This window comes from Anomalospiza imberbis, chromosome 1 (genome assembly GCF_031753505.1).
Source record: "Anomalospiza imberbis isolate Cuckoo-Finch-1a 21T00152 chromosome 1, ASM3175350v1, whole genome shotgun sequence".
In the NCBI taxonomy this organism is placed as follows: Eukaryota; Metazoa; Chordata; class Aves; order Passeriformes; family Viduidae; genus Anomalospiza; species Anomalospiza imberbis.
In genome coordinates, this window is record NC_089681.1 from 109,249,940 (window position 1) to 109,273,747 (window position 23,808).

Below are 23,808 nucleotides of genomic sequence, written 5' to 3' on the forward strand. Positions count from 1 at the left end.
TGTAATACTCTTTCTAGACTATAATTTGGAAATCAAGATTTTAATAAATGAGCAGAGAAGATTCATTATGCTTTTCAAATAGTGTGAAGATATGAATATTAGTGTGAAATATGAAAGATTAAGTATAAAGACAAGAAGAGTTCAATTATTAATAAGAATGGAACTAACTCCTCAAGTATTAATAATGTAGACATATTTCTTGTCTCCTGTAAAAAACTCTAATTTAAATTAAAAGAATCTCATGGGGAAAAAAGCAATTTTTCATTCAAGTTGAAACTAAACATGTACAGCCTTATATTTACTTAAATATTTAAAATTTATGACTTGAATGGGAATAGATTAAAATAAGCCATCAGAGGCCTTCACTAGAAGAAACTAGACTCAACCTTTTTGCTTTGCATGACAAAAAGAATTCCTGCTGAGAAAAAAGTAAACATAAATATAAAGTAGTAATGGTTGAGGAGAACACCATAGCAAGCAACTGTTTGTACACTCACTGGGACCAGAGTATTGCTGCAAGACAGCAGATGTGGGAAATTCACCATGTTTAATTTTTCTCCTCCCCTTTTCTGCTCTCTATCATTTTTCAGGTATTTGTAGTTCATTTTGCTTACCTCTTTAGATCTGGGAATGCAGAAATTATTTGGCATTTTGCTTACCAGTGACAATACAGGCAGCCAATGTTCTCATAAGTACAATGAGAGTCATTATAAAATTATGACTTCTTGCATATTCCAAACACTTGGACAAAATTAATCACACTGTAGCACAAGTGAGGATAATTTTTTTCTCTAATTGATGCCCTGAATTTTGAAACCTCAAGATAAATTGACATTCATTGCTTCACGATTTATAGGAACTCTGGACCTCTGCAGAGAAGCAGATTTTCTATTTCCTTCTAACAATAGTATAAGAGCATGATGTTTGTAGTTAGAAATACTTGCTCTTACTCTTAGAGACTACAAACTTGATTTTGAAAAAGTATACTTACAGATTCTGGCATATACATAAATGTCCTTCCCACATGCTAGCTCTATCTAAAAATGATGTCCATTTGGAAGGCCATGAGACAATACATTCAAGCTAATGACAAGGGATCAGATACAGAATATAGTATATATTTTACAAAAAATACAAAGTGGTTTTATCAGTCTCCTCTAGAAGCATCAGGATATTCAAAGTCTGGATATATTTCTGCAACAATACTGCTTCCCCAAAGCAGATACAATAGTTGTGGTGCATATAGAAAACCTGAAGTCTTGTGCCCACAAGATTAAGGCAAGAATTAAAAGTTTCTTGAAGATTTTCATAATCTTTGTTTCAACAAGAATTAAATACTGAATATAATTCAGACAGAGTTAGCATAATATCTCAGAAACATTTAAGTGCCCCAAAACTATTTATAGTATATCTCTAAGGAGCATCTCTGTAGCTAACTATATTTAATTTGAAAAGGAAGGAATCCTCTCACAGTTAATTGAGTTAACTTGAATATATATATTTATTGTTCATTTTATATCAAGGCTTGCAAAGTTCAATGAACTATTTATACCAAAGGTACCTATTCATACCAAAATGAAAAACTTTGGCCTCACAAAAAGACAGACTCATCTGTCAACAAGAGACATTAAGAAAAGAAGTGACAAGTAGAAATTCAAAACACAATTTGTAGAGATGAGAGCCTACAGACACACTGACAGCAGTTAAACAGTGTGAAATTATGTACAAAAGGTTTTGCTATGCTGAATTCAACTGTCTGTACTCTGCTTTCTTCCTACCACTGACAGCAAACTACACTTTGTTTGGAAAAGCTGAAGGCGGTCACCTCTCCTGAAGGGAGGCTTGCAAGCTGCAGAATTGGCAGCATCTGCAAAGTGATCACAGCTGCAAAACTGTGGGTCCTGTACAAGAGCAGAGGTCACAAAAAACAAAGGTGAAAGTCCCATTGCCTCAAAGGCACTGCCAGTTCTTGATTGTTTTAATCTTTACTGCTGTTACCTAATAATTCAAAACAAATATCAGAGAGCTGTTAAAATCTTGACTATTATTTAAAGGAAACAAGAAATAGGGATGTTTATTGCTTCCTCACAGGATCACAGACTTCTGGTTTTGATCTTGCTAGCTCCCAACAGAACAAAACCTGTACTTAAAACTCAGGGATGGTGTTGTTTTGGGGAGCAAAGGGGAGGATGAGTTGCCCATGAAACTGCAGAGCTAATTTACACAGGCAAAATGAAAATGTCCATGCTGGAATTTGCCTTAAACATTGCACCACTGTAATTTAATGCAATTAATTAATTCAATATATATTCAATGCCTAAGAGAGAGATCATGTGGTAAGACACATGTAAGATGTAAGAGCCAAGAAACATCACTACTCTTGATTTCTCACTGAAGTTACAAGATGAAGATAACATTATCCTACAGAGGCATTAGCTTAGTATTAGTTTAAGTGTGTATGCTTTTAGTCTGGTGTCATTTAGGAAACACAGCTTTTACATTCAATTTTTAGTAGGTACAGAAACAGTAGTACTATAAATGATAATGACCTAACTAAAATGACAGCTTAAACCTCCAAAATTTGAGAACAGATGTAATTATTTACATACCAATTGGTACTAAATTAACATCAACATATACTGCACATGCATGTGCAATTTACACAGTCACATAATAAAAATATTTCATCTGCAAATATTTTTTTACTCCCTAAATCTTAATTATGCATCTCCCTCATGGGAGTGCTTGCTCTTTTGTATTTCTGGAGAATAGGTTTGTCTAAACATAAAACACTATGAGATTGACACAAGTGTTAATGACATTTTTTGGCAACCCTGTAATTTCATATACTACTGCCCATAAAACTGTTAAAAATACTTACACAGCACCAAAAATGGGAGCAGTTTCTTTCTGACAGTTAAGTGCCTTGTCTTTCACAGTCATGTTTGCGGACTTGTACTGTATTTTCTGCAGGGAAATAAAACAGAAGGGGTATCAAGACTTGATGTAAAGTTATCCAGAATCTTCAGCTACTACCCAATACAATCCTAATATAAAAACTGACCAAGCAGTTTCCTTCCCCACCTTCTCAGAAAGCCAAATAATACAGGCACTGAAACCTGGGCAAAAAAGAGCAAAAGGCATTGGTTTTCATTAAAACTATGACTAACCAGAACAGTTCAGAGATATATGTATCCAGGCCCAAGTGATCTACATTTTTTATGCATAAATGTCTGGGTTTTTTATTGCTCATAGCATTTAAGAGGGGATACATTTAGCATATCAAGTGATGAGGGCTTCATTCTCCAGTCATATTTGTACTACAGCTCTTATAGTCCCCTAGATTAATGCTCCCATCAACAGCTATCAAATTATTTTTTCTCACCATGTTTTCCCTGCCTCCATTTTGCTTTTGCAAAATACATACTCAAATGGCAAGTGTTCAGCTACTGCTTTTTCTTACATACCTTTAGTTGTTCATCAATATAAGGGGATTTTAGGATCTCTGCTGCTGCTGGTCTCAATGAAGGATTCTTACATAACATGCTGAAACATTAAAAAACAAAAGTAGTAATTAAGCAATTGTCCAAACTTACCGAAAAACCTGCTAAACAAGAAAATAACATACCTGCATAGCACAGCATTCAGTTTGCTTGGATATCTATCAGGAAGAGAAGGTGTTTCACCTTCCACAATTTTTAACACGACAGACAAAAAATTCTGTCCAGTAAATGCATGGTTCATACAGCACATCTCATACAGAATGCATCCCAGAGACCTTGAAGAATAAACAAGTAGGAATAGTATGTATTATTCACCAGTCCTAATGGCCATCATAAAAGCTCACCAAGTTGAACATTTTAAAATAAATACTCTCATAATAATTTTATATAATGACTGTTCATAACAGTTTCCACTTCAGCTGAGTTCTGTCTGAAGAACGTTTTTTTGAAAAAAATAAGGGAGTTGACTTTTGCAGGCCTTGCAGGATGCTCAGCTCTTTGTCCAGTCAGGGGTGCTGACGTGATAAATGATTGACTTGATCAAGGTGATAGAAAATTCTGGTGAGAGCCAGATACAGGCCAAGGCTCATCTAAGCAACCAGCTTAAATATCTTTGTATCTGACTTTTTAAATTTTATAATTTAATCTGTGATTCCAGAAGAAGTAAGAAAATAAAGCATAATGTTAAGAAATATGTATGGGTGAATGGCTGTCAGGACAGCAGTATAAAAATCTTTGGAAGCAAATAATGAATAAAGTGTCAATTATTCAATTTGGTTAAAGAAGAGGAGTTGTTTTGGTCCATCTGGCAATAAAAGAACATGAGCAAGTAATTTTAAACGTGAAACCCGGGCTCTACATTCAGTGCAAATAGGGAAGAAGAGAGAGAATGGGGGGGGACTCCACTGACTGCTACTTTTCAAGCAAGTATGTGAAAACCATTAGCAGAGCATTTTTGCTAAGAACCAACTAAAGAACAACTACTGAAGTAAATAAATGGTTGCCTAGGTTTTTTAAAGATTTAACTGTCAAACAGCTTTCAAACTTTCAAAATCAGTAAACAGTGAGACACAGATAATAATCTGTATTTACGATGTATGTTCGAACTCTGAAACAAGATAATTACCACGTGAGAAAATACTTAAGCAAAAAGAACAACAAAAAAAAAACCTTGTTCACACAGCATCTGAAAGCATCAAATAAAAATGGAAATCTGCCAGAGAGAAGAAATAAAGAAGGAAAATCCCAACCTGACAGACGGTACTATTATTTCTTTTTGCAGAATCAATATGTTTTGGAAGCTGCTTGATTCTGGCAGCTAGAAATTGTTTAATGAGCCTTTAGGAACACGGGATTTGACACATCAGGGAAGCTGATTTATTCTTCTAGTTTAGTACTCTGACTACACCTGTGGTGGAGAAAGATTAAAAGAATGCCCAGGGCATTCTGCTGCAGCCAGGGCTGTGAACAGGCTATCCAGGGAAAATCCCATCTGTCCCATGAAAGAAAAAAAAGGGGAAAAAGTAAAGAAAAATGAAGGAAAAAGAATAAAGTTTCTTTCTGCAGGATCAAAACCTTTGAAATTAAATAAATATCTCCTAAGCTGCGAAATGCTGCCCTGGGTTCCTGAACAAGGCTATTTCTTCCCAAGAGCGCTGCTGAGCTGCAAACACCCAAAGAAATAACAGGCAAGCCTTTCACTCAAAACTGCATTTCTCAGTTGTGTTCCTATATTTCTGTTCTAAGAACCTTGTGAGGAGCAGGAGGAAATTGCTTCCCAATTCCCATAAGCAATCCACACATGATCCAAACATATAATTTAATTACTTTTATAATCTTAGCCTGCGTAAGTGCCAATGTCATAAAATTCTAAAATGGTCATTAAACCAGCCAGCCAGCACATTTGCTTTGACAACTCCCTATATTAACAAATAGATTTGATAAAGTTCCCAAAGAGCACATAATTTCAGCAAAATTGTGGCATTACAAGTTCATGTTGAAGCTACTTATGCTCAATTACATCATAAAATGGAGCATCTGGACAGGCTTCAATGTGTTCTCCTCAATCTCAACTGACAGACTTCTAACTCCTCCTTCTTTGGAGAAACCCTGAGGTTTTTTCGAGGTTTATGTTGCTTACGTAAATACTGTCATTCTTTTAACATCTTCTGATCTTTGGTAAAAAACTTTACAATTCCTCAAAGGTTATAAGATCCAAGTTAGCTTTAAATTCAACTTCAAAAGTCAGATAATGTAAATGCATATACCTTTAAGGCTTATATCTCTTAGTCTGATAATATCAGAAGGTCTTAAGAAGTCATTTGCTTCAGAATCTGTGAGGAATATTTCTCTGAATTTAATTTCCTCAATACTCACTCATCAGCCCTTAAATGAGAACTCCCAGCTGCTGTCTTCCTCAGCCCCATCCCCTCAGCCTTCACATTGCTTCATATTTTGATTGTTAATATAAAAGAAAAAGACAATGTGGGGGGAAAGTATAGACAAGCAAGCACAATAAGACAAAAGCCTCAAGATCTGTGGTGTGGGCAGCACAATTTACCCAAACACAACAGACAAATCACCTGTCAAAATCTGACAGTACTTGATGGAAGACAGAGAACAATGGATTTACATGTGATTGTGACATCGCTTTGTCTCTGCCATGGCACTGGAGGCACGGCAATGTCGGCCGAGCCCCAACAGCTCCAGTGTCACCACAGGGTGTGTGAGGGCAGGAAGGGACACCAGGCCAGCGGCACAGCAGCACCTCGGGGTCACACTGGGCTGGGCTACCAGTGAGCCCCAGTGGCAAACACACACACATCAGAGACTGACCCCTGAGCCAGTCTGGCCTCTTGGGCTCGCTCTGTCTCGCTCAGCTGCCGCACTGCTCTGACTCTGCTCCGTCTGCCGGATCTACACTGGGAAGCACCCGTGGACAGAGAGGGGGGTGAACTGCCAAACTGAGATCAGATCCATGAAGAACCTTCTTGTCTGGATAGGAGGAAACCACAGACTGTGTCATCTGCAAAAGTTTTCTCGCATGGCCTGGACAGTCCAGGCTCAGGGATGCTGAGGAAAACACGTGAGCCAACTTTAATTTGCCTCATCTGAATTTAGATTCGACATAAAGGCTGGAATAACAAAGAACTCCAGCCCGGACATTTCAACTGAAGAAAAATATAAATGCTGCCACTTCTCTGAGACCAACTGCAGAACTTCCATGGGGAAAAACTGTAAAACATGAAGCTTTTCCCCATCTAATGACCTTGGACTATAAAGGAAAATACTTCTTGTACCAGCTGCTGCACTGTGAATATTCAAGCCAGTTTTGAAAAGCCAGTTGCAGAATGTTTCAGTGAACCTGAAAAGCACAGTGTCTCTTTAGAACACATCATTAAGGCAGCAGAAATTAAGGTCTTTCCAATGAACTGAACTGAACAGTGAGAGGATCACAATAACAAGGTACGATAGCAAGAACTGTCTTCCAGAAGATATTTTACATTATCTTACATTTAACATGGGAACACTTGTAAGTCTGAATTTTTGTGTGTGAATTTTTGCGTCCTGCTGGAGATCAGAAAGACAAGTCTGAAGAGAGAATATCACTTCAGCTACATATAAAAGACTTGGGCAACTCTTTGAAATTCCTCAGGGGTCAACAAACAGTGCTGTTTAACATCTCTGTCAGCAACACAGACAGAGGGATTGAGTGTATCTTCAGCAAGTTTGCTGACAAGCTGTGTGGTATGGTCGACAGGCTGGAAGGAAGGGCTATCATCCAGAGGGACCTTGGAAGACTTGAGAGGTGGGCTTGTGCCAACCTTATGGAGTACAAGGCAAATTGCAAGGTCCTGCACTTAGGTCACAAATAGAGACTGGGCAGAGAATGGAAAGGGAAGCCTGAGGAGGAGGACATGGGGGATGTTGCTTGATGAAGAGCTCAACATAACTTGGCAATGTGTGCTGAGAGCCCAGAAAGCCAACCACACCCTGGGCTGCATCAGATGCAGGGTCACCAGCAGGCTGAGGAAGGATATTCTTCCCTCTACTCTACTATTCTGAGACCTCACATGGAGTACTGTGTCCAGCTCTGGGCCCTCAAGATGAGAAGGATGCAGACCTGTTGAGGCAAGTCCAGAGAAGGTACACAAAGATGATCTGAGGGCCGAAACACGCCTTCCATAGATTCAGGCTGAGAGAGTTGGGGTTGTTCAGCCTGGAGAAGAGAAGGTTCCAGAGGGACCTTTGAGCAACTTGCAGCACATAAAGTGACAGAGAGCCAGAGAGAGACTTTTTACAAAGGTGTGTAATCATAGGACAAGGGGTAACAACTTCAAACTGAGAGAGAGTTCAAGGCCAGGCTGGAAGAGTCTTTGAGCAGCCTCATTGAGTGGAAGGTGTCCCTGCCCACAGCAGGGGAGTTGGAATGAGATGAGCTTTAAAGGCCCTTCCAACCCAAAGCATTCTGAGTCTTCGATCCTTCATGAGCAGCTGAACCTCCTGCACAGTGGCCCAAGGACTTCATCTCACCTGGAGCCTCCAGGGTGGGCTCCCCTGTAAGCTCAGTGCCCTCTTGTCTTTTGGCCCCTGTTAAATGGAGGCAGAGGAAAAAAAATCAAATAGAATCATTATTAAAAGATTAAAAGACAAGAGTACCAATCAAACACGAGTCCAGATCAGAAGAGTTTCCTGGCTTAAAAAAAAGAAGGGGTTTGTGGGCTAGGGAAGTACTAAGTCAGGGCACACCTCCTCCTTAGTGGCCCTGTAGTGAGGGCCAAGAAGCTCCTGCTGAAGGCAGTTTCATCCTCATGTGAGTGCTCTTGGTAATGCTTTGGAAAGATCACAGAAGGCAGAAAGTATAGCAGAAAGCTGGTAGCTACTGAGTTTGGAATGGGGGGCTTTTTTTCTGTGTTTTTGTAAATTTTGAAAGTGTGATCAAGAGAGCATTTATAAAAGTATTGGACCAAACTCTGATTATGCTTACTCTATACAATTTCAATGACCTATATGGATTGACACTAGTAACCACAAATAGAACTTAAACATGCATTTTACTTTCTATTTGCACTGCAATAAAATAAATTATTCATTACAGTAGAAGAGCACAAAAGGTGGGCTTCCCTGTCTATTCATTTGTTTTGACATTATTTGAAATCTTCTCCCAATATATTTTTATTGACTACATGTATTAACTGATATTTGCTACAGATGAACAAGAGAGAATCTGACATCAAATCCATAGCAGTCAGCTACAAAGGCCATGAGATGAGATTCCTGACATATCCATTGACTGGACTGAATATGTCAACTGTGAAAAATGGTTGCTACCACTTGAAAATACAGATGATTGTTCTCTACTTTTAGAATTATATCCTGCAGCCACAAGTATATTTTGGAAGGCAGAACTGAGATAAAGCTAGAGTAAATTATCAAGCAATCAAACTATATTCCAGGGGCCAAATGTTTTACAAAGGAACTTTCCTGGTTTGAAACATTTATTAAAAAAATTAATCTTCTGATATACATACCTACAGGAAAAAAAAATAAAAACTCATAAAAGAAACAAAGCCCCTTAAATAAAATACTATTATAATACTATACAAAATTTAAAAACTCAACAATTTTAACGATAATCTTAAAACATGAGATGCTTTAGGACACACATATAAACAAGCCAGATATTTTCACCATTCCAAAAAAAGCATTCTTCGAATTAGAAGAATTGGAAGTGTACCTGCACACCTAGAAGTTTCCTAAAGTCTTTCAACCTCAGCTCCTAAACTTGATCCTTTAATCATCACCTCAGAAGTCCTGATCTCAAGAATTTGTGCCATCTAAATGCAGAACTAACATTTTCTTTCTACCTTTGAGCCTCTTCTAAAACAGAGTGCCTTTTTATTTCTATTCTAACACCACAGTTATTCTAATTTTAGCTCCATTTCCAAACACTTTCTTTCTTTTAACATTTGCTAATGTTTCTTAATTTAGTTCCTAAGAAGGTCCTTCTGCTATCCTCTCAGACAGAATCACTCTTTGCTCATCCACCTAAAGTTTCACAGAAAGTTGCTTCTTTCAATTAATCTATTTCAATTCAAGAAAAAAAGAGATTTCCCCCTTCCTAGAAAAACCTGAACTTTGTCTACAACCATCCTGTATCACATCAGAGAGTGGACCTGAATCTTATTCTCCTTTAAAGTCTCAGAAAACCCAGAATAACAGCCAACTACATGCTTCTTAACACAAAGGGCAAGGCTTCAGATTGCAACATTTGAACCTAGTGTCCTGAAATAGTTTTAGTGGAGCTAAATGCCTAATCCAATTAAAATAGCATTATGACTACTCACCAAATGTCAGATTTTGTATTATATCCCTTGTGCTTCAGTACTTCTGGACTCATGTAGTATGGTGTCCCAGTAAAAGTAGTTGCAAGATCACATGAACCCATCAAAAGACAAGAAACTCCAAAGTCTCCTAAAAATATCAGTAGAAACAATAATCAAGTAATATAAACACATGTATTCATATATTTTTTTATTGTCAGACATGATAAAGTGACTGTAGATCCAGAAAATTCTGCTAGTATTTTTAAAAAAATGGGAAAACCTATTTTCTGCACTTCTTCAAAATAAAAACACCACAAAAGCATAATATCACAGAACAATGTGGGTTTGAAGAGGCTTCACAAGGTCGTCCAATTCAAACCCCTGGCCCAAAGTTAAATGGGGCTGCTCAGGTCCAGGTCCAGCCAAGCTTGAAGCATTCCCAAGGCTAGAGACTTCAGTGCCTCTCCTGTGTCTGTCAAACAAATGCTGGACTACAAATCAAAATGCTATTTCTGACATGATTTTCTTTAAATCTCCTTACTGACAAAATGTCTACTGGACTGTTCTATCACATGAAAATATATCTTTAAAAGTATGGAAATCTCACCAATTTTAAGAAGATTATCTTTCAAAAATATATTCTTGGCTTTCAAATCCCTGTGAAGTATCCGTCTGGAATAGAAAAGGAAATTCAACCTCACCCAACTGGAATCATTCAGAGTCATGTGTTAAGTATTTCAGGTACTAAACTTCAGCCCTTTTCAGAAAGGCCAGCCCACCACTGCTAGAGTCTAACAGCCAGCGACAATCTGCCATGGACAATGGCATTAAGGAGCTTCACAGAGGTGCGTTCACAAGCATCTACATGCAGGATGAGAGCCTAAGCAGGATAATAAAAATATACCTGGGAATCCCAGCTTAAGAATACAGATACAGACACAGCATGAGCTGCCAAGGAAGGGAGTAAGGCAAGTCTTCCTATCTGACTTGCCTTAAGAGCATTACATCTTATTTTCTGCCAGGAGAATGAGATGCCACACAAGAGAATAACAGATGAGAGAAACAGCAAAAAGAGTTTCTCAAAGCTAAGGGAAGAAAATACAGAGCAAAAATATTACTTCAAAGACAAATATGTATATAGCCTAAGCTAGTAGTTCAATTTTTTACAGTAACAGTGTGGAAAATGAAAGAACTTTACAAAGACAAAGATGAAAAGGAAAAGGAAAAGAACAATTAGATTTAACAAACTTATTTTTCCATCAGAGTTTGAAAAAAAAATAAACCATTATAAGCAACACACCATGTAAGGATATACAGAACCTTCTTAATTTCTGTAAGTCTTACATGTGTGACAGGAATTCTGCAGCCCCTTAGGAAAACAAAGTACCCCTGCGGTATACAAAACATACTCTAAATTAATTCTTGTTAATAACTCTTCTAAAAACATTGTTGCCTATAACCTCACCTATACTAGAATTTGTCCACTATTGAAATGATTACTAACACACAGGCTTAGTCATCAGCTCTGCTCAGGAGGAGGTTAGAATAGCATTTGGTACATACTGGCTACAAAAACTGTATTTGCTAATGCAAATACAGTAGTCATTCAGCCATTTAGATCATGTAAATAAAGAAACTGATGCTTTATGATTTTTGAGGGCAGAAAAACCAAATATGGTACAAAAATTTCAAAGTTTTGAGCAATCCTCAAGTATTATCTCAAATTTCAATTATAAAAGTCTTAGGCACTGACATAATGAAATTATTTCCAAATGAGTTTCTACATTAAGATTAGAAAATATGTGTTCTACAGCACAATTTAAATACCCAATTTTGTCCACAATTCATTTGAAAATATTTTTTACAAGATGAGAAAAAAATATGCAATTTAATATTCTGAGTTCACAAATGAAAAAAGAAAAATTTCTATTTTTATGGGTGAAAAAGAGAAATTTCTATTTCTATGGGTGAAGGAAAAGAGTTCTTCATGTTTCTTATAGCAATCTTTTTCACTTCTTTTTCTTTTAATTTTTTTTTTCCTGAAAGGAATACCTTTCAGTAGAAAATATTTGCACATTGGGAAAAATGAAAGTTGTATTAAATATGCCTCCACCCATGTTTATAAAATATTGTTTATAAAAAATTTGTTCTCTATTTGACAACTTCTGTGAGCAATACACATACACTCATACAATACATCAGTACGGAAATTAAACTAAGGTGATATTTGTTATTCTTTCATACGTATATATATGTCTGTATATATACATACACACACACACACTTTTACAGAAATCTTGCTGTGTTAATTGAGATTCATAAGGACTTTTCTTACCATTCATCACAGATCCTTTAAAAGACCTTGCTTTGACTGAGTTAAATTATTCTTGCATATTGTTGCTGAGAATTGCTAGATTTCAACCTTCTTTTAATAGTATTCCTTTGCAGAAATACAACCACAGCATTTTTGAACCTGAAACGTTCCTGAATATCTATTATTTTAATAACAGGTATAGTGAAGTAAAAGAATGATCCAGAAAGCTTTAAGTAGCATATGATTTGAAAAGGAGATGAAAAAAATATGTTTGTGTCACATTAGTTCGAATTACAATGTAATGCTACTGTAACCTTGCAACACATTGATGAAAATGTTATGTATTTTATTTGCATTACCAAAAATTATAAGATGCTTTCATATGCATCACATATGAAAAAGAAATATTTGGGGTGATATTTTCAGCTTTCCATGATGATATCTCTCACTGCAATGCAACTTACTCTGCTATGATATGTCTGAAGATAAGCAAGGTACCAGGTGAAATCTTACCTGAAAAGAATTCTTTAATACTAGAAAGAAATTAATGTCAAGCCTGCACTGTAAATCCTGTTAAAGAAAGAGAGCAACTTTTTTATTGTAGGAAAAGACAGACCTATAAAGGCAACACGAATTAACTGGGCTCCAGCAAAACTGTACTTGATGGACAGTGAAGTGGTTATTGAGTAGTTATTTTGGGCAAAAATTAACACTTGAGGACAGTTTCAAATCTGGGCTGTAAATATACCCCTATCTAGGTTCTGTAGAGTACCTGCTTGCTGGCTCACAGTCACAAAAGAACAGAAGAAGCCATGAGCAGCGGGCAGCCTCCTTGAAGGAAGCTTTGGCTGCAACAGAATGAGCTGCAAGTGAAGCTGAAGTACATCACTGCTGTGAAATCATGCACAATTAGTCTCTCTTTCCTCTATCTGAAGAACTCTGCAGAAGAGTAAGAGGCTCTGTGTAAGTCTGAACCCTGCATTATCTGCTCTTTGCATAAAGAGTAAGCTTATAAAAATCTGTTTGCAAATTCTTCATAAAGGTTAGCAAAATGATGGGTAACATAATGGTCAGCCTTATTCAAATTGAGGTTAAATTAATCAATGGCCTCATTGCCTGATTGCTGCGGGATTAATTTTGTGCACTGACATGCAATGGGCTATGTGTACTATGAGATACTACAGGTGTCTCATGCTAAAGGTCTCCATTGAGATAAGACCATTGAACTGTGCTATCTCTCTTTTACTTCTCCCTTTCTTTATATCAAAGACACATAAGGATCAAATCTATTTCTAGATAACTTTGTTTTCAAGTTTCAAGTAAATAAAAATTACATTAAGTTTCCAGCATAAGAGTTTTCAAAAAGTGTGGAACTGAAGTTGTGTAAGAAGGATAAGTGAATAGTCTATGTTTAAAACCATAAATAATAATTTTTGCTGCTCTGGAAAAAAAGAAACATCACATCCACAAAATCTGAATTTTCTTAGGAATGGCATGGGGGAAGGACCAACCCACAGGCTGTAAACACTTCAAGCCTCTAATTCTAGGGAAAAGCTTTCTTTGCGTTACAATATAATTCAAACATATATTAGAGCTTTTTTCCATGTCAGTAGAGAAGAAATCATGCATGACTCTTCTACACAGAAACAGAGGGCTGTTATTATGTTTTAGTATTTCAAATTTCTGTAGGTAGTTTTAAATTATTTTAAGCCTAACCTTTTCCATTTAAGCTACTATTTGACTCTATACTAATAAGAAAAAAGCTATATACACACAGCCAAATAACATAAAATACAAATAAACATATATAAATTAAAAATGTCAAGTTATTTGTAAGTGCCTGGAGAGGTACTATTAGCTATGACTGAAAAGGAGAAAATAAAATCCTGTTTGGAAAATCAAATTGCTTTAATTGGAGAATGAACTGACTTCTCAGGAAACCAAATTTTATATAGATATTTACCAAATAAAGTTTATTTTTAGTATCTTATTTGATTTTAAAGATTTGTTTGAGAACAGGTAGAAGATAAGTAAAATAGAGAGAAGAGACAAAAGAGGAATAAGAAAATACAGAAAATGAAAGACAAAAAGAATAACTCACAGAATAAAATAAAGTAGTTCAGTTGGAAGGGGCCTACAATGACCATCAGTCCAAATGCAATGTTTATATTATTATGCTGCATTATTCTGCACAATGCATCTCCTAAACACCTATGTTAAAGAAGGGATTTCGCTAAAAGGGGACTTTCCAGGGCACCAAAACTTTTCATGATAAGTTGATAACTGAAGCTCAAGGAAGGGAAAAAACCCCAAATCACACTAATAGTTTTGTTAAACTGTCAGGATTTTTATTTCCATTTCCCTCTGTCCTCTTGGCCTGAAGCGAATGCTGAAGAGCACAGCATCCCAAGGGAGTTCTCTTTGTGTCCTCCCACCACTGGCAGGGCAGCATTTCATGTACAAGCCAAAATTGGCATTTAGGAACAAAAATGCTCTTGCATCTTGGACAGCAATTCACTCTGCTGTCTCCCCTCTACAATCTGACACAGGCAAAAAACTCATTAGGCATCCATCAGTTTAGGTCAAACACATCCCACACACTTCAGTTCAACTCAGGAACCGTTGCTCTTGACGACAGGCGACCTCTCTACCTACTGCTTGGTTGCACCGAAAATTCAGGCAAGCAAATTTTGCCCAATCTCTGCAAAGGATGATGTAGAAAGGGACCAGACAGGCATTATACATGTCCAGCATACTGGCAATAAGGGAAATCTTTCCATCACTGCAGTCATCCTGCCCAAATCACACTGCAGGCAAGAGTTACACTCATGAGATGACCAGGTGGGTATTCATCTATATACATTACCCCTGCTCCAACCATGTGTCATCTCCTCATATCTATATGACCTGCAGTAATTTTTTAAGTTAATCTTTGATGTGCTGTTAAAAGTGACATCTCTTCTCAAATGTTCATAACTTCACTGATTGTACTGGGAGTCAATCAAGCATGTCTATTGGATGCTTCACATTAAATACACGCAGGACGTGCTTCTTGACTCCACTCTAAAAAGACGACTTTGTTTTTACATTTTAATCCATTTTCTTCTAACAATATTGAACTATTTCAACTGTGCTCCATTTTCCATTTGGCTCTGAAAAAAAGTGTGTCTATGTGCTGGAAGACATTTACCATTGTACTGCTAGGAGATGTAATACACAATGCTCCTGCGGGGTAGATAATTAAGTACACTTGAGGTATCTGACCTAAACTAACTCCAGTGTTTGGTGAACAGAACTTTCATTTCTGTTTGAATACCTCCAACTAGACGGTAAGTCCATTCACTCCCCTCCCAAGCTAAATGCTCTCATATCAAATGACTGTACCTTTCATGCATATAGTTGACTCCGAGTAACAACTGTATAAACCAGTCTATTATTTGACTTTGAGTGAACATCTTCCCAGAATCTCTGTACTCTTGAATTTTAAAGTCTAGATCTCCACCCTGAAAAATATCACAACATATTTGTACATTTAAAGTAAGTTTTCAAAATGCTATCTCCTTCATCATAGTACAAGACCCCTAGGCCTTCAGGCATCCTATCATGTCGGTCTGTAAAATCAACATATGCATGTGAATTCTGAACTCTCCCAGCACCAAAAGCATACACAAGTGAGGATCAAAATGGTACCAACCAGTCTGGCTTTGTCATTTTTTCTTAGTGTTACACAAGATCACCAAAGTTTCAAACAGTTCTTCCTTCATGTCACCCAACTTCAGCATCTGAGCAGGTCATCCCAAACCTTTACAGGCAACACAAAGGAACACACACCTGTTTAGTGTAATTACCTCTTTCATCTAGCTGTCTACCTTTGGAAGGGATGGAACATGTTGTACAAACACTGTTTCGCTGCAAATATTTATGATGAGGGCCTACTTTGACTGGCTATGACATAGACACTTAGGTAGGTAAAATTAATCTGCCTCAACCAGTCTGAATAAGTTAATAAATTTGAGAAAAGCATTTCCACTCCAGTCAAACACTGCACACTCAAGTGGCACTCATTTACTATGTTATAATAACCATGTCAGCATCAAAGCAACCATGTTGTTCCCTTAAGAATGAAAATACAGTCTCTTTAATTATGACACTTTGCCCTCTTTCAAACTTTTACCAGAAACAAAGCAGATTTAAACCTCAAGAATACGTGGCATGTGTTATTGCGATACTTCATTAAAACAACAATTGATCTTGTAGTAGCACTAGGAATGGAACAATAGGACACACAGCAGGGAGTGCCAATAAACCAGAAAATATATCCAGAAAAAGACTACTTGAAAACTATAATCCAGATATTTGGAAATACCAATTGTACAACAAGACAATGGAAGAGGATTTTGAGACTTCCAGGAAACCCATTTTTTCTGCTCAAAAATAGACAAATGGCTGTCAGCTGATTGTTTATCCAGTTTATAAAATAAATTAATTTTGTCTATAAGAATGCATACACATTAATGGGAAGCAATGTGTTGAGATAGCTAACCCCAGAGCAAAGGGACTGGGAGTCTGATTACATTCTAGTCACCAATTGCCTTACATCAGGACAGCTTATTACCCATAAATCATTATTTTTACATTATACATTCTACATAAAATCAGAAGCTTTATGTGCCATATACAAGAAACTATTTTGCCTGTACAACTGTACCAGTACCATCATTCCCCATCATCATCTCTGTATTCCTCTGCACTGTTGACTCTCACCATTTTATGATGTCTTCAGCATTTCTTGTTTTTCTGTTCCAAGCACCACAGTGCTTCACAGTGCTGCTACAAAATAAGCAGATTCTGTCCTTGCAGATCTATATATTCATGTGCTTCTGACATGAGTTTATGGTAAGTTCTATGGATTTCTGGTTCTAAGTTACAACATTCCAAAGTGAGTGTGTTAAAACAAAGCAAATCTGTTTTGTCATCTATCAAAAATGTGTTCCCTGACAATGTCCTGCACTTTTTTAATTGAAATGTCTGAATCATCTCCTACACTAGGGAAGGGAATACGGGTTCAGCTCTCCATCTGCCACCCTACTGGAGCCCAGAGAGAAGCTCTTCTGGGAACTTGGAACTCTTAGCAGCTGCTTCCCCTTTGCAATTCCAAATGTTCAGCAGCTTCCCACTGGTTGCTTGCAGCAGAGAAGAGGAAGGAAAGGAAAGTTCTTGCTGGGTACTCCATTGCATGGCAGCCAGATGGGCTGTGACTGAGTCTACTCATACACCTCGGAAACAATGAGTCATTATTATAAAATAAACTGTTCCAGACAGAAGCCCCAGACCATCCAGAGCCCAGGACTGAGGAGATGCTCAAACATGTGTCAGCTGGCTGCTGGCCTCAGGGGACTGTGTACTATCCAGGTGGGGACAGATGAAGTGCAGCAGGCTCCAATCACCTTTTCTCCCTGTCCCAATGTGTCCCTTCTCACGATAACACATTGCCATGAAAAACACAAAGAAAAATAAGTGCAACACCTACAGAGTTATGGCAGTGAATACTCTGAAGCTGAGGGACAATTCCTGCAAAAGGTCTAAGGAGAACAAAAGCAGCTGAATAATGCACTACATGTGCCCTCACATAACTGCATAGCTTTTTATCTTCAAACAGAGAAGAGTGGTCTCAATGTCATACAATTAATTTACTCTTGATTTTTTGTCTGAAAAAAGGAAAACAAAAACACATCATAAAAGATTTGCTGAAGTACTGCTGCTGTGAAACTCTGAAAAAAAAAAAACAACTGTTGACCCAATTTCTCAATTTGGAAGGTCAGTCTAATGAAGTTCATAATGAATTCAACAATTTAACAAATTAAGTACATATGGAGTTTCCAAGCTGCAGTTTCTATTTACTGAGTAAATATTTTACTCTGATAAACTCTGATATTTTAGTAAATATCAGAGTATCAAACACACCAGTAAATTATTTGAAACAGCTTAGCATCTAGAGCTGACAACGTGAACAGGCACTGACTGCTTCAGTTATTCCTTTTGCTCAGATTTCCTTAGCATATGTGTACTCACATCACAGCTGAGACCACAGTCAAGAGACATAAATAATTGTCTGGGGGAAAAGTACAACGAGTTCTGCCTTATAATACATTAAAAAGATGCAATTTTTAAAGTAACTGCTTTGTGAAAACTGTATATTATTGAAGTCAAATTTGTACCACAAAATGAAATCCAAGGTTCATTAAGGCATTTTTGTTTATAATCAGTCTCAGCTGATAATGTTTATACTATCCATAAGATTTTGATTTGGGGAAAGTGTCTAAGAAACTCAACAAGTAGGATCAAAACAGAACAAATATAGTTTTCTGTAATTTTCATTGAATTCAGTTGTAATAAAAGACGTCAAGCTAAGCCATGGAGACCAATGTCACTGGTTTTCTTTCACAGGACAAGGTATAGCATGGGGCAGCTGCACTGGAGGCTCACTCTATGCTGCTCACGCCAGAATGAGCATAGCACCGTGGCTAATGAATAAGTCACAGTACTTTGGAGAAAACAGAATAGAGCTCAGGGGGGTAGTTCTGTTTCCATGCCAACTTAATGTGTGCTCTTTGTTTTGAGCTTGCCCAAGAGTAGCAATTACTGCCAATCTGGTAATTATTCTATGCATGAGAAATTGAACATACTAGACTTCCAAGCAATGATCAGGTAGCACTACATTTTTCTCATTCTTAATTTATGCACGGTTTAAACAGGCATCTTTTAGGTCAAAATACCCAAATCCCACCACATACAAAGGCAGGTAATAGACAAGTATATACAAAAGTATACCTTCTGGAAATACTCCCACTAAAATAGAAACGAAACTTTATAGCACTGTGTGCCACTATGCTTTGTACTTTTCCTTGTCTGAACATTTAGTGAAACATATTGCAATGGCATAAATGCAACGATACCACAGAACCTGTCCTTTGGGCAAAAGTCAGAAGCACACCCTATTGGGCCAGGTGTCATCCTGACCTAGCAGACTCAAAACTGAAAAGATTCAATGCATAGCCAATGAATCCATTTTCTCTTCCTTCACCTGCCTTGCTGTAATACATTCTCACCTGTTTGAGGATGTGACTCCCAGATCCTAGGGTAACTCTGTACCAAAACGTTTTCATGCAAGGTAGTTCATATTGCCTGCATAAAAAAACCCCAAAGCTCCAAGGAGTGATGCTTGTGATTACTCTCTGCTATCATGCTCTCTCCTATTCACCTATAACTTTATGGCAAGTGAACCAAAAAAAAAAAAAAAAAGACACTATAGTGCTGCTGAAACAGGCTCCTTAATTCCTACATGTTTAACTGATCTGGGATTGGGTCACTTTGTAGTGCTAGTAGAGAGAAAACTATGAGTGCATGGGAATATCTGGACAGTTAGAATAATCCTTCAGTCCTGAGGTCCAGATTTCCTCAAAGAGCTGACAGTATTCTCAAACCCCAGCTGTAAGACATTCAGGGAATGGCACAAAAAGCTTCTGCATGTGTTAAAATAGTATGTGAACAAATACTTGGATTGTATCACAGAACTGAATATTTCAGATTTAATTTTTAAATATTCCAGCAATAAATATACATTTAACTGTGTTTCACTAAAGAAAACTTCCAAGGAAGAAAGAAATTACAGAAATGGTACTTGTTTAATTATTCCCATGAAAGCTGAATTCTTGAAGAAGTGTGATTAGTTAAGTCAAATCTGATTTGTGTGCAGGTAACCCAGTAGTCTAAGTTCATTATCTTCCAAAGCATTTCAGCATGTCTAGCAGAGCACAACTGAAGAGTTTGCTTCACAGTTTCATAAAAATATCACTTGATGTATGATAGATTTTTTTTGAAAGAGCACATTTATATTTAATACAAAGTAGGCACTTGTTTTATATAAACTACTAAAAAAGTGGCTTAAATATGCTTAAATTCTTATTTGAAAGCTTTACAACAGACTCCAGCAAAATGTTCTTAAACTAAATGCTGGAGTCAAAAAATTAATGGTAGAACATTTAAGAACAGTATGTTCTAATACTGTAGAACATCCTGCTTTAATATTTTTTGTATCCACTACACTCTGGTCTCTGACTCCCACTGTTTTTCATTTTATAAAGCCAATGTTGCTGCCAAACTCATCTTCCATGTGATCAGGCTTAAGCTTTTTGTAATCACCTCCAAACCACAAGAGAGTTTTCCCTTCCTCATTTATATCAGATTTTATATCGTGCCCCCACGCCCACAATCTCATCCTCTGTCACCTATCACATACAAGTGGTACAACCTTTCTGAGTTCTCCCACAGATCTGGCAGTGTGTCTGCATTTAAGCCTTTCTTGTAACCCCTGTAACACCAAATGAACTTCCACTTAAAATCACCTATTTCTTCTTCTGTGGTTTATTTGTCTATGAGTCTCAAATGAGCAGGTAACATTCCTTATCTGAAAGAAGCATACCTAAGAAGTAGTAGATGATGCTGCAAGCAACAAATAAAGACTAAAATTCAAACTAAAACATTTTATAAGACGGCTTCTTAGAAGACCCTGTTTTTAATACACACATTTTCCCAAATGTCTTCAGTCTCACCTCACAATACTCAGTGATAATGCAGAAACTATCTCGCTCCACAAAGCTTGCATAAAATTTGACAATGGCTGGATGGTCTAAATTGGAGAGTAGTTGTGCTTCCAGATTTGCTTCAACTGTTTCATTGGGCTTTAGGTTTCCAACAGAGATTTCCTTTAGGACCTTTCTAGAGGAAAAAAAAATCTTTATATGAATAAAACCAGAAAAATATAAAAATTTGTAACATTCAAAATGCAAAATAGTTACATTGACCAACTCTTGGCAACATGAAATTGATGAGGCAAATATGGGCAAACAATGAGAATACATTAAAAATCAAACAAATATACTAGTCACTATATAGATTAAGCAACATATTAAGAATACTGTTTTGAAATATTTCTCCCACTAATCACCTACTGCACTGTTTTCTTAAGAACATGTTTTCAGTGCTATGGATTACTGCATAATAACAAACATAAACAAAAAATCAAATCTAAGTGATTTCAAACCCACTCAGAGCATATGGTCAAGATTCATATATGAAATAAGGAGTAGCAAGAAACTGCATTTGCAGCTTCTGCCCAAGTCCCTCCATGGAGGCATGAGAAAAATCACAGAGAGTAACATTTCTGTGGCTGTTTTTCTGGTGATAAACTCAGAAAAACCTTTTGTCCCTTTTTTTTTCCTAAATATCAGCCTGTCCTTCACCCGAGCACATAAGTGAAAAATACAAATCTAGATTTGGGGCTGGAATCTAATTATACTATTTGAATGATTTCTAATCCTTTAGTATTTAATGTTTGTTTAGGAAGACCCTAAATCCCCTGGAAAATGTTCAGAAAATGTAAGGATTTTTAATATTCTCCAGTCTTAACACACAAATGTGCCACAGGAGAATTTATAGTTCAGAATTAGCTCTATACAGAAGCTGGGATGGGGCAGTTCACTGTTAACTTGACTGGGAAAAATACAAAAATATAGTGCAGGGCACTATAAGAAAGCACATTTTGCCAAGATTTTCCTGATGAAATGTTAAAAAATGACAATACAACACATTCCATTTCCATTTACTTTACCAGTTAATGAAGAATAGATCATAGGTCTTTCCTGAAGGAGATATTGAAGACTATTAGAGAATATAATGTTTCTTTATTGAAACAAAGTGGTGAATTTCCCCCAACTTTTGAATACATGAAAGACAAGTTTCAGACTCAAGGGAAGCTTCCACAGTGCTTTTAGTAATTTCCCCACTCAACAGAGCATGGTTGTAAAGTTACAGTAGTTAAACATGACAGCAATAAAACTATAATAATTCATCTTATCTAAGGGGAAAAAAAAAAAAGCTGTGTTTCTTCATGAGGAAATTTTTTCCTAAGTCTGAACAATCAGCTTCTTAATAGCAATGTTTGAATTTTCATACAAACTTGCCTAATCCCCATCAGGAATTGTGATGAAAACAACATGCCCTTTGATCTGTTTCCATCTCTGCAGACAAGCTTCATGAAGCACAGACAGGCAATACCTGCTGCAATCTCCTCAACTTCAGCTGACGTGGGCCTTTACCCCTTCCTTCATAAAACTCATGTCACAGAACTGACAAACAGGATGAGTCCTTGTTAAAGACCACTTAATACAAGTTTCTTGCATACTCAAGACAGCAATAAAAACCTGATGTGTTGATGTGCACAGATAGCTTGTCATCTTAGTCACTCAGTGATCTTAAAGCTGTCATCAGCTGTCAGACAAGATGACAGGTGTTTTTATTATTTAAATTAATTCCCAGAAGAAGAAATCAAGAAAATAAACTTCTGGTAAATGAGATACTGGTTTTCTGCAACACAATTCTAGTTCATACCCATAGCTGGAAGGCATCTGCTTCTGGAGAGAAAACTTTTGGATGCAATCGAGATTAGGCATATCTGCATGCCTCTGGTATATGTGTGTACTGTGTCTATATGTAGATAAGGTTTGATTTTACTGCATTAAATATGAAGAACCTGACTAGACTTCATAGTTTCTGCAAAGATTTTGATGATATTTCAGTAAATACACTTAAATATTTAAGACAGGTACTAAAAAAACTCTGCATTCATTAAGTATTGACAAAGTTCTATCAGAAGCCTTACAGAGAAAATGAAGAAGTCTCCAGATCTGAAGTGGCTCTTTTCTGTTATCTTTAGAAGAAAAACAAGGAAAATAAAAATCTGCAGCCAGAAACGTATCCATATAAATTAACTATACTTTTTAATACATAAAACACCTAAAGAGTGCTTAAATTCACCCTACCCCATTTCAGTATTTACACAAGCAAGTTCTACCTGAATGGGCAGCTAAAATGGGCACACGCTGTGCTTTATACAGCTCCTAAGATAACTCAAATTTAGCACCCCTGGTGATGTCAAATAGGCTGATAGATCCACAAATAAAAGCGCAGTAATCATGCGAAAACAACAAACCTTTCTTGGCTAAACTATCCTGACTGCATCTCCTCTCTACCAATAAAATCCATCTCTACATTTAGAAGGAGACAAAACATGTCTATGATCCAACCTGCATTTCATAGTTGGCTAATAAAGAGCGAGCCATCATTGCTCATAATTCAGACATGGTACTTGTAGATCATCTGCTGAAAATGTGCCTGCGTTGTGTTACTTCACTATTTTTTCTAAACGGTTTGAAGTATTTTGAGCAAACCTTTTGAAGAGTGTTACAGGAATATTTATTCTGGGTTTTGGGAATAATACACTCTCTTGTTCAGATTTCATTAAGACTCCATCTGGAGTACACAGAGCCACCTGAAAGTCACTTTTTTCCAAAAATTCTGCCCTTATATTTTCTGCCACTTTGGTTCAAGTATTGATCAGGATTTAAAAGGTCTAAAGCTGTTTGCATGAACTAAGAAATGTCAGATTTATCACATGAACAAAGAAAATAGAGGTCTAGGTGGCATACATAGAAAACCAGGTAAAGCCACAAAAATGTGGATATCCTCCAAATACAATAGTTAACTACCCCTTCTGATAGAATGCTAAATGAGCTATGCTAATTTAAATTTCAATATTATTATAAAT

At 36.8% G+C, this 23,808-nt stretch overlaps 1 protein-coding gene and 1 long non-coding RNA gene across 10 annotated transcripts in view; one reads left to right on the forward strand and one right to left on the reverse strand.

The window, feature by feature from the left end:
- The window catches only part of NEK11 (NIMA related kinase 11), an 80,691-nt gene that overhangs the window by 42,942 nt on the left and 13,941 nt on the right, over positions 1-23,808 (reverse strand). For 3 of the 9 annotated variants that reach the window (XM_068205302.1, XM_068205292.1, XM_068205312.1), the window contains 7 exons: positions 20,756-20,921; positions 15,528-15,646; positions 10,437-10,501; positions 9,851-9,977; positions 3,629-3,778; positions 3,468-3,546; positions 2,882-2,967 (listed from right to left, as the gene is read on the reverse strand). In XM_068205302.1, coding sequence (XP_068061403.1) covers positions 2,882-2,967; positions 3,468-3,546; positions 3,629-3,778; positions 9,851-9,977; positions 10,437-10,501; positions 15,528-15,646; positions 20,756-20,921 — 792 coding nt within the window. Of the gene's footprint in view, positions 1-2,881; positions 2,968-3,467; positions 3,547-3,628; positions 3,779-9,850; positions 9,978-10,436; positions 10,502-15,527; positions 15,647-19,252; positions 19,329-20,755; positions 20,922-23,808 lie in introns of all 9 variants that reach the window. The other 6 variants (XM_068205338.1, XM_068205346.1, XM_068205357.1 and 3 more) reach the window with 5 other exon arrangements.
- On the forward strand, positions 18,632-22,417 carry LOC137482769 (uncharacterized). Its single transcript, XR_011004201.1, has 2 exons — positions 18,632-18,851; positions 22,229-22,417. It is a non-coding gene; the product is annotated as an uncharacterized lncRNA (long non-coding RNA).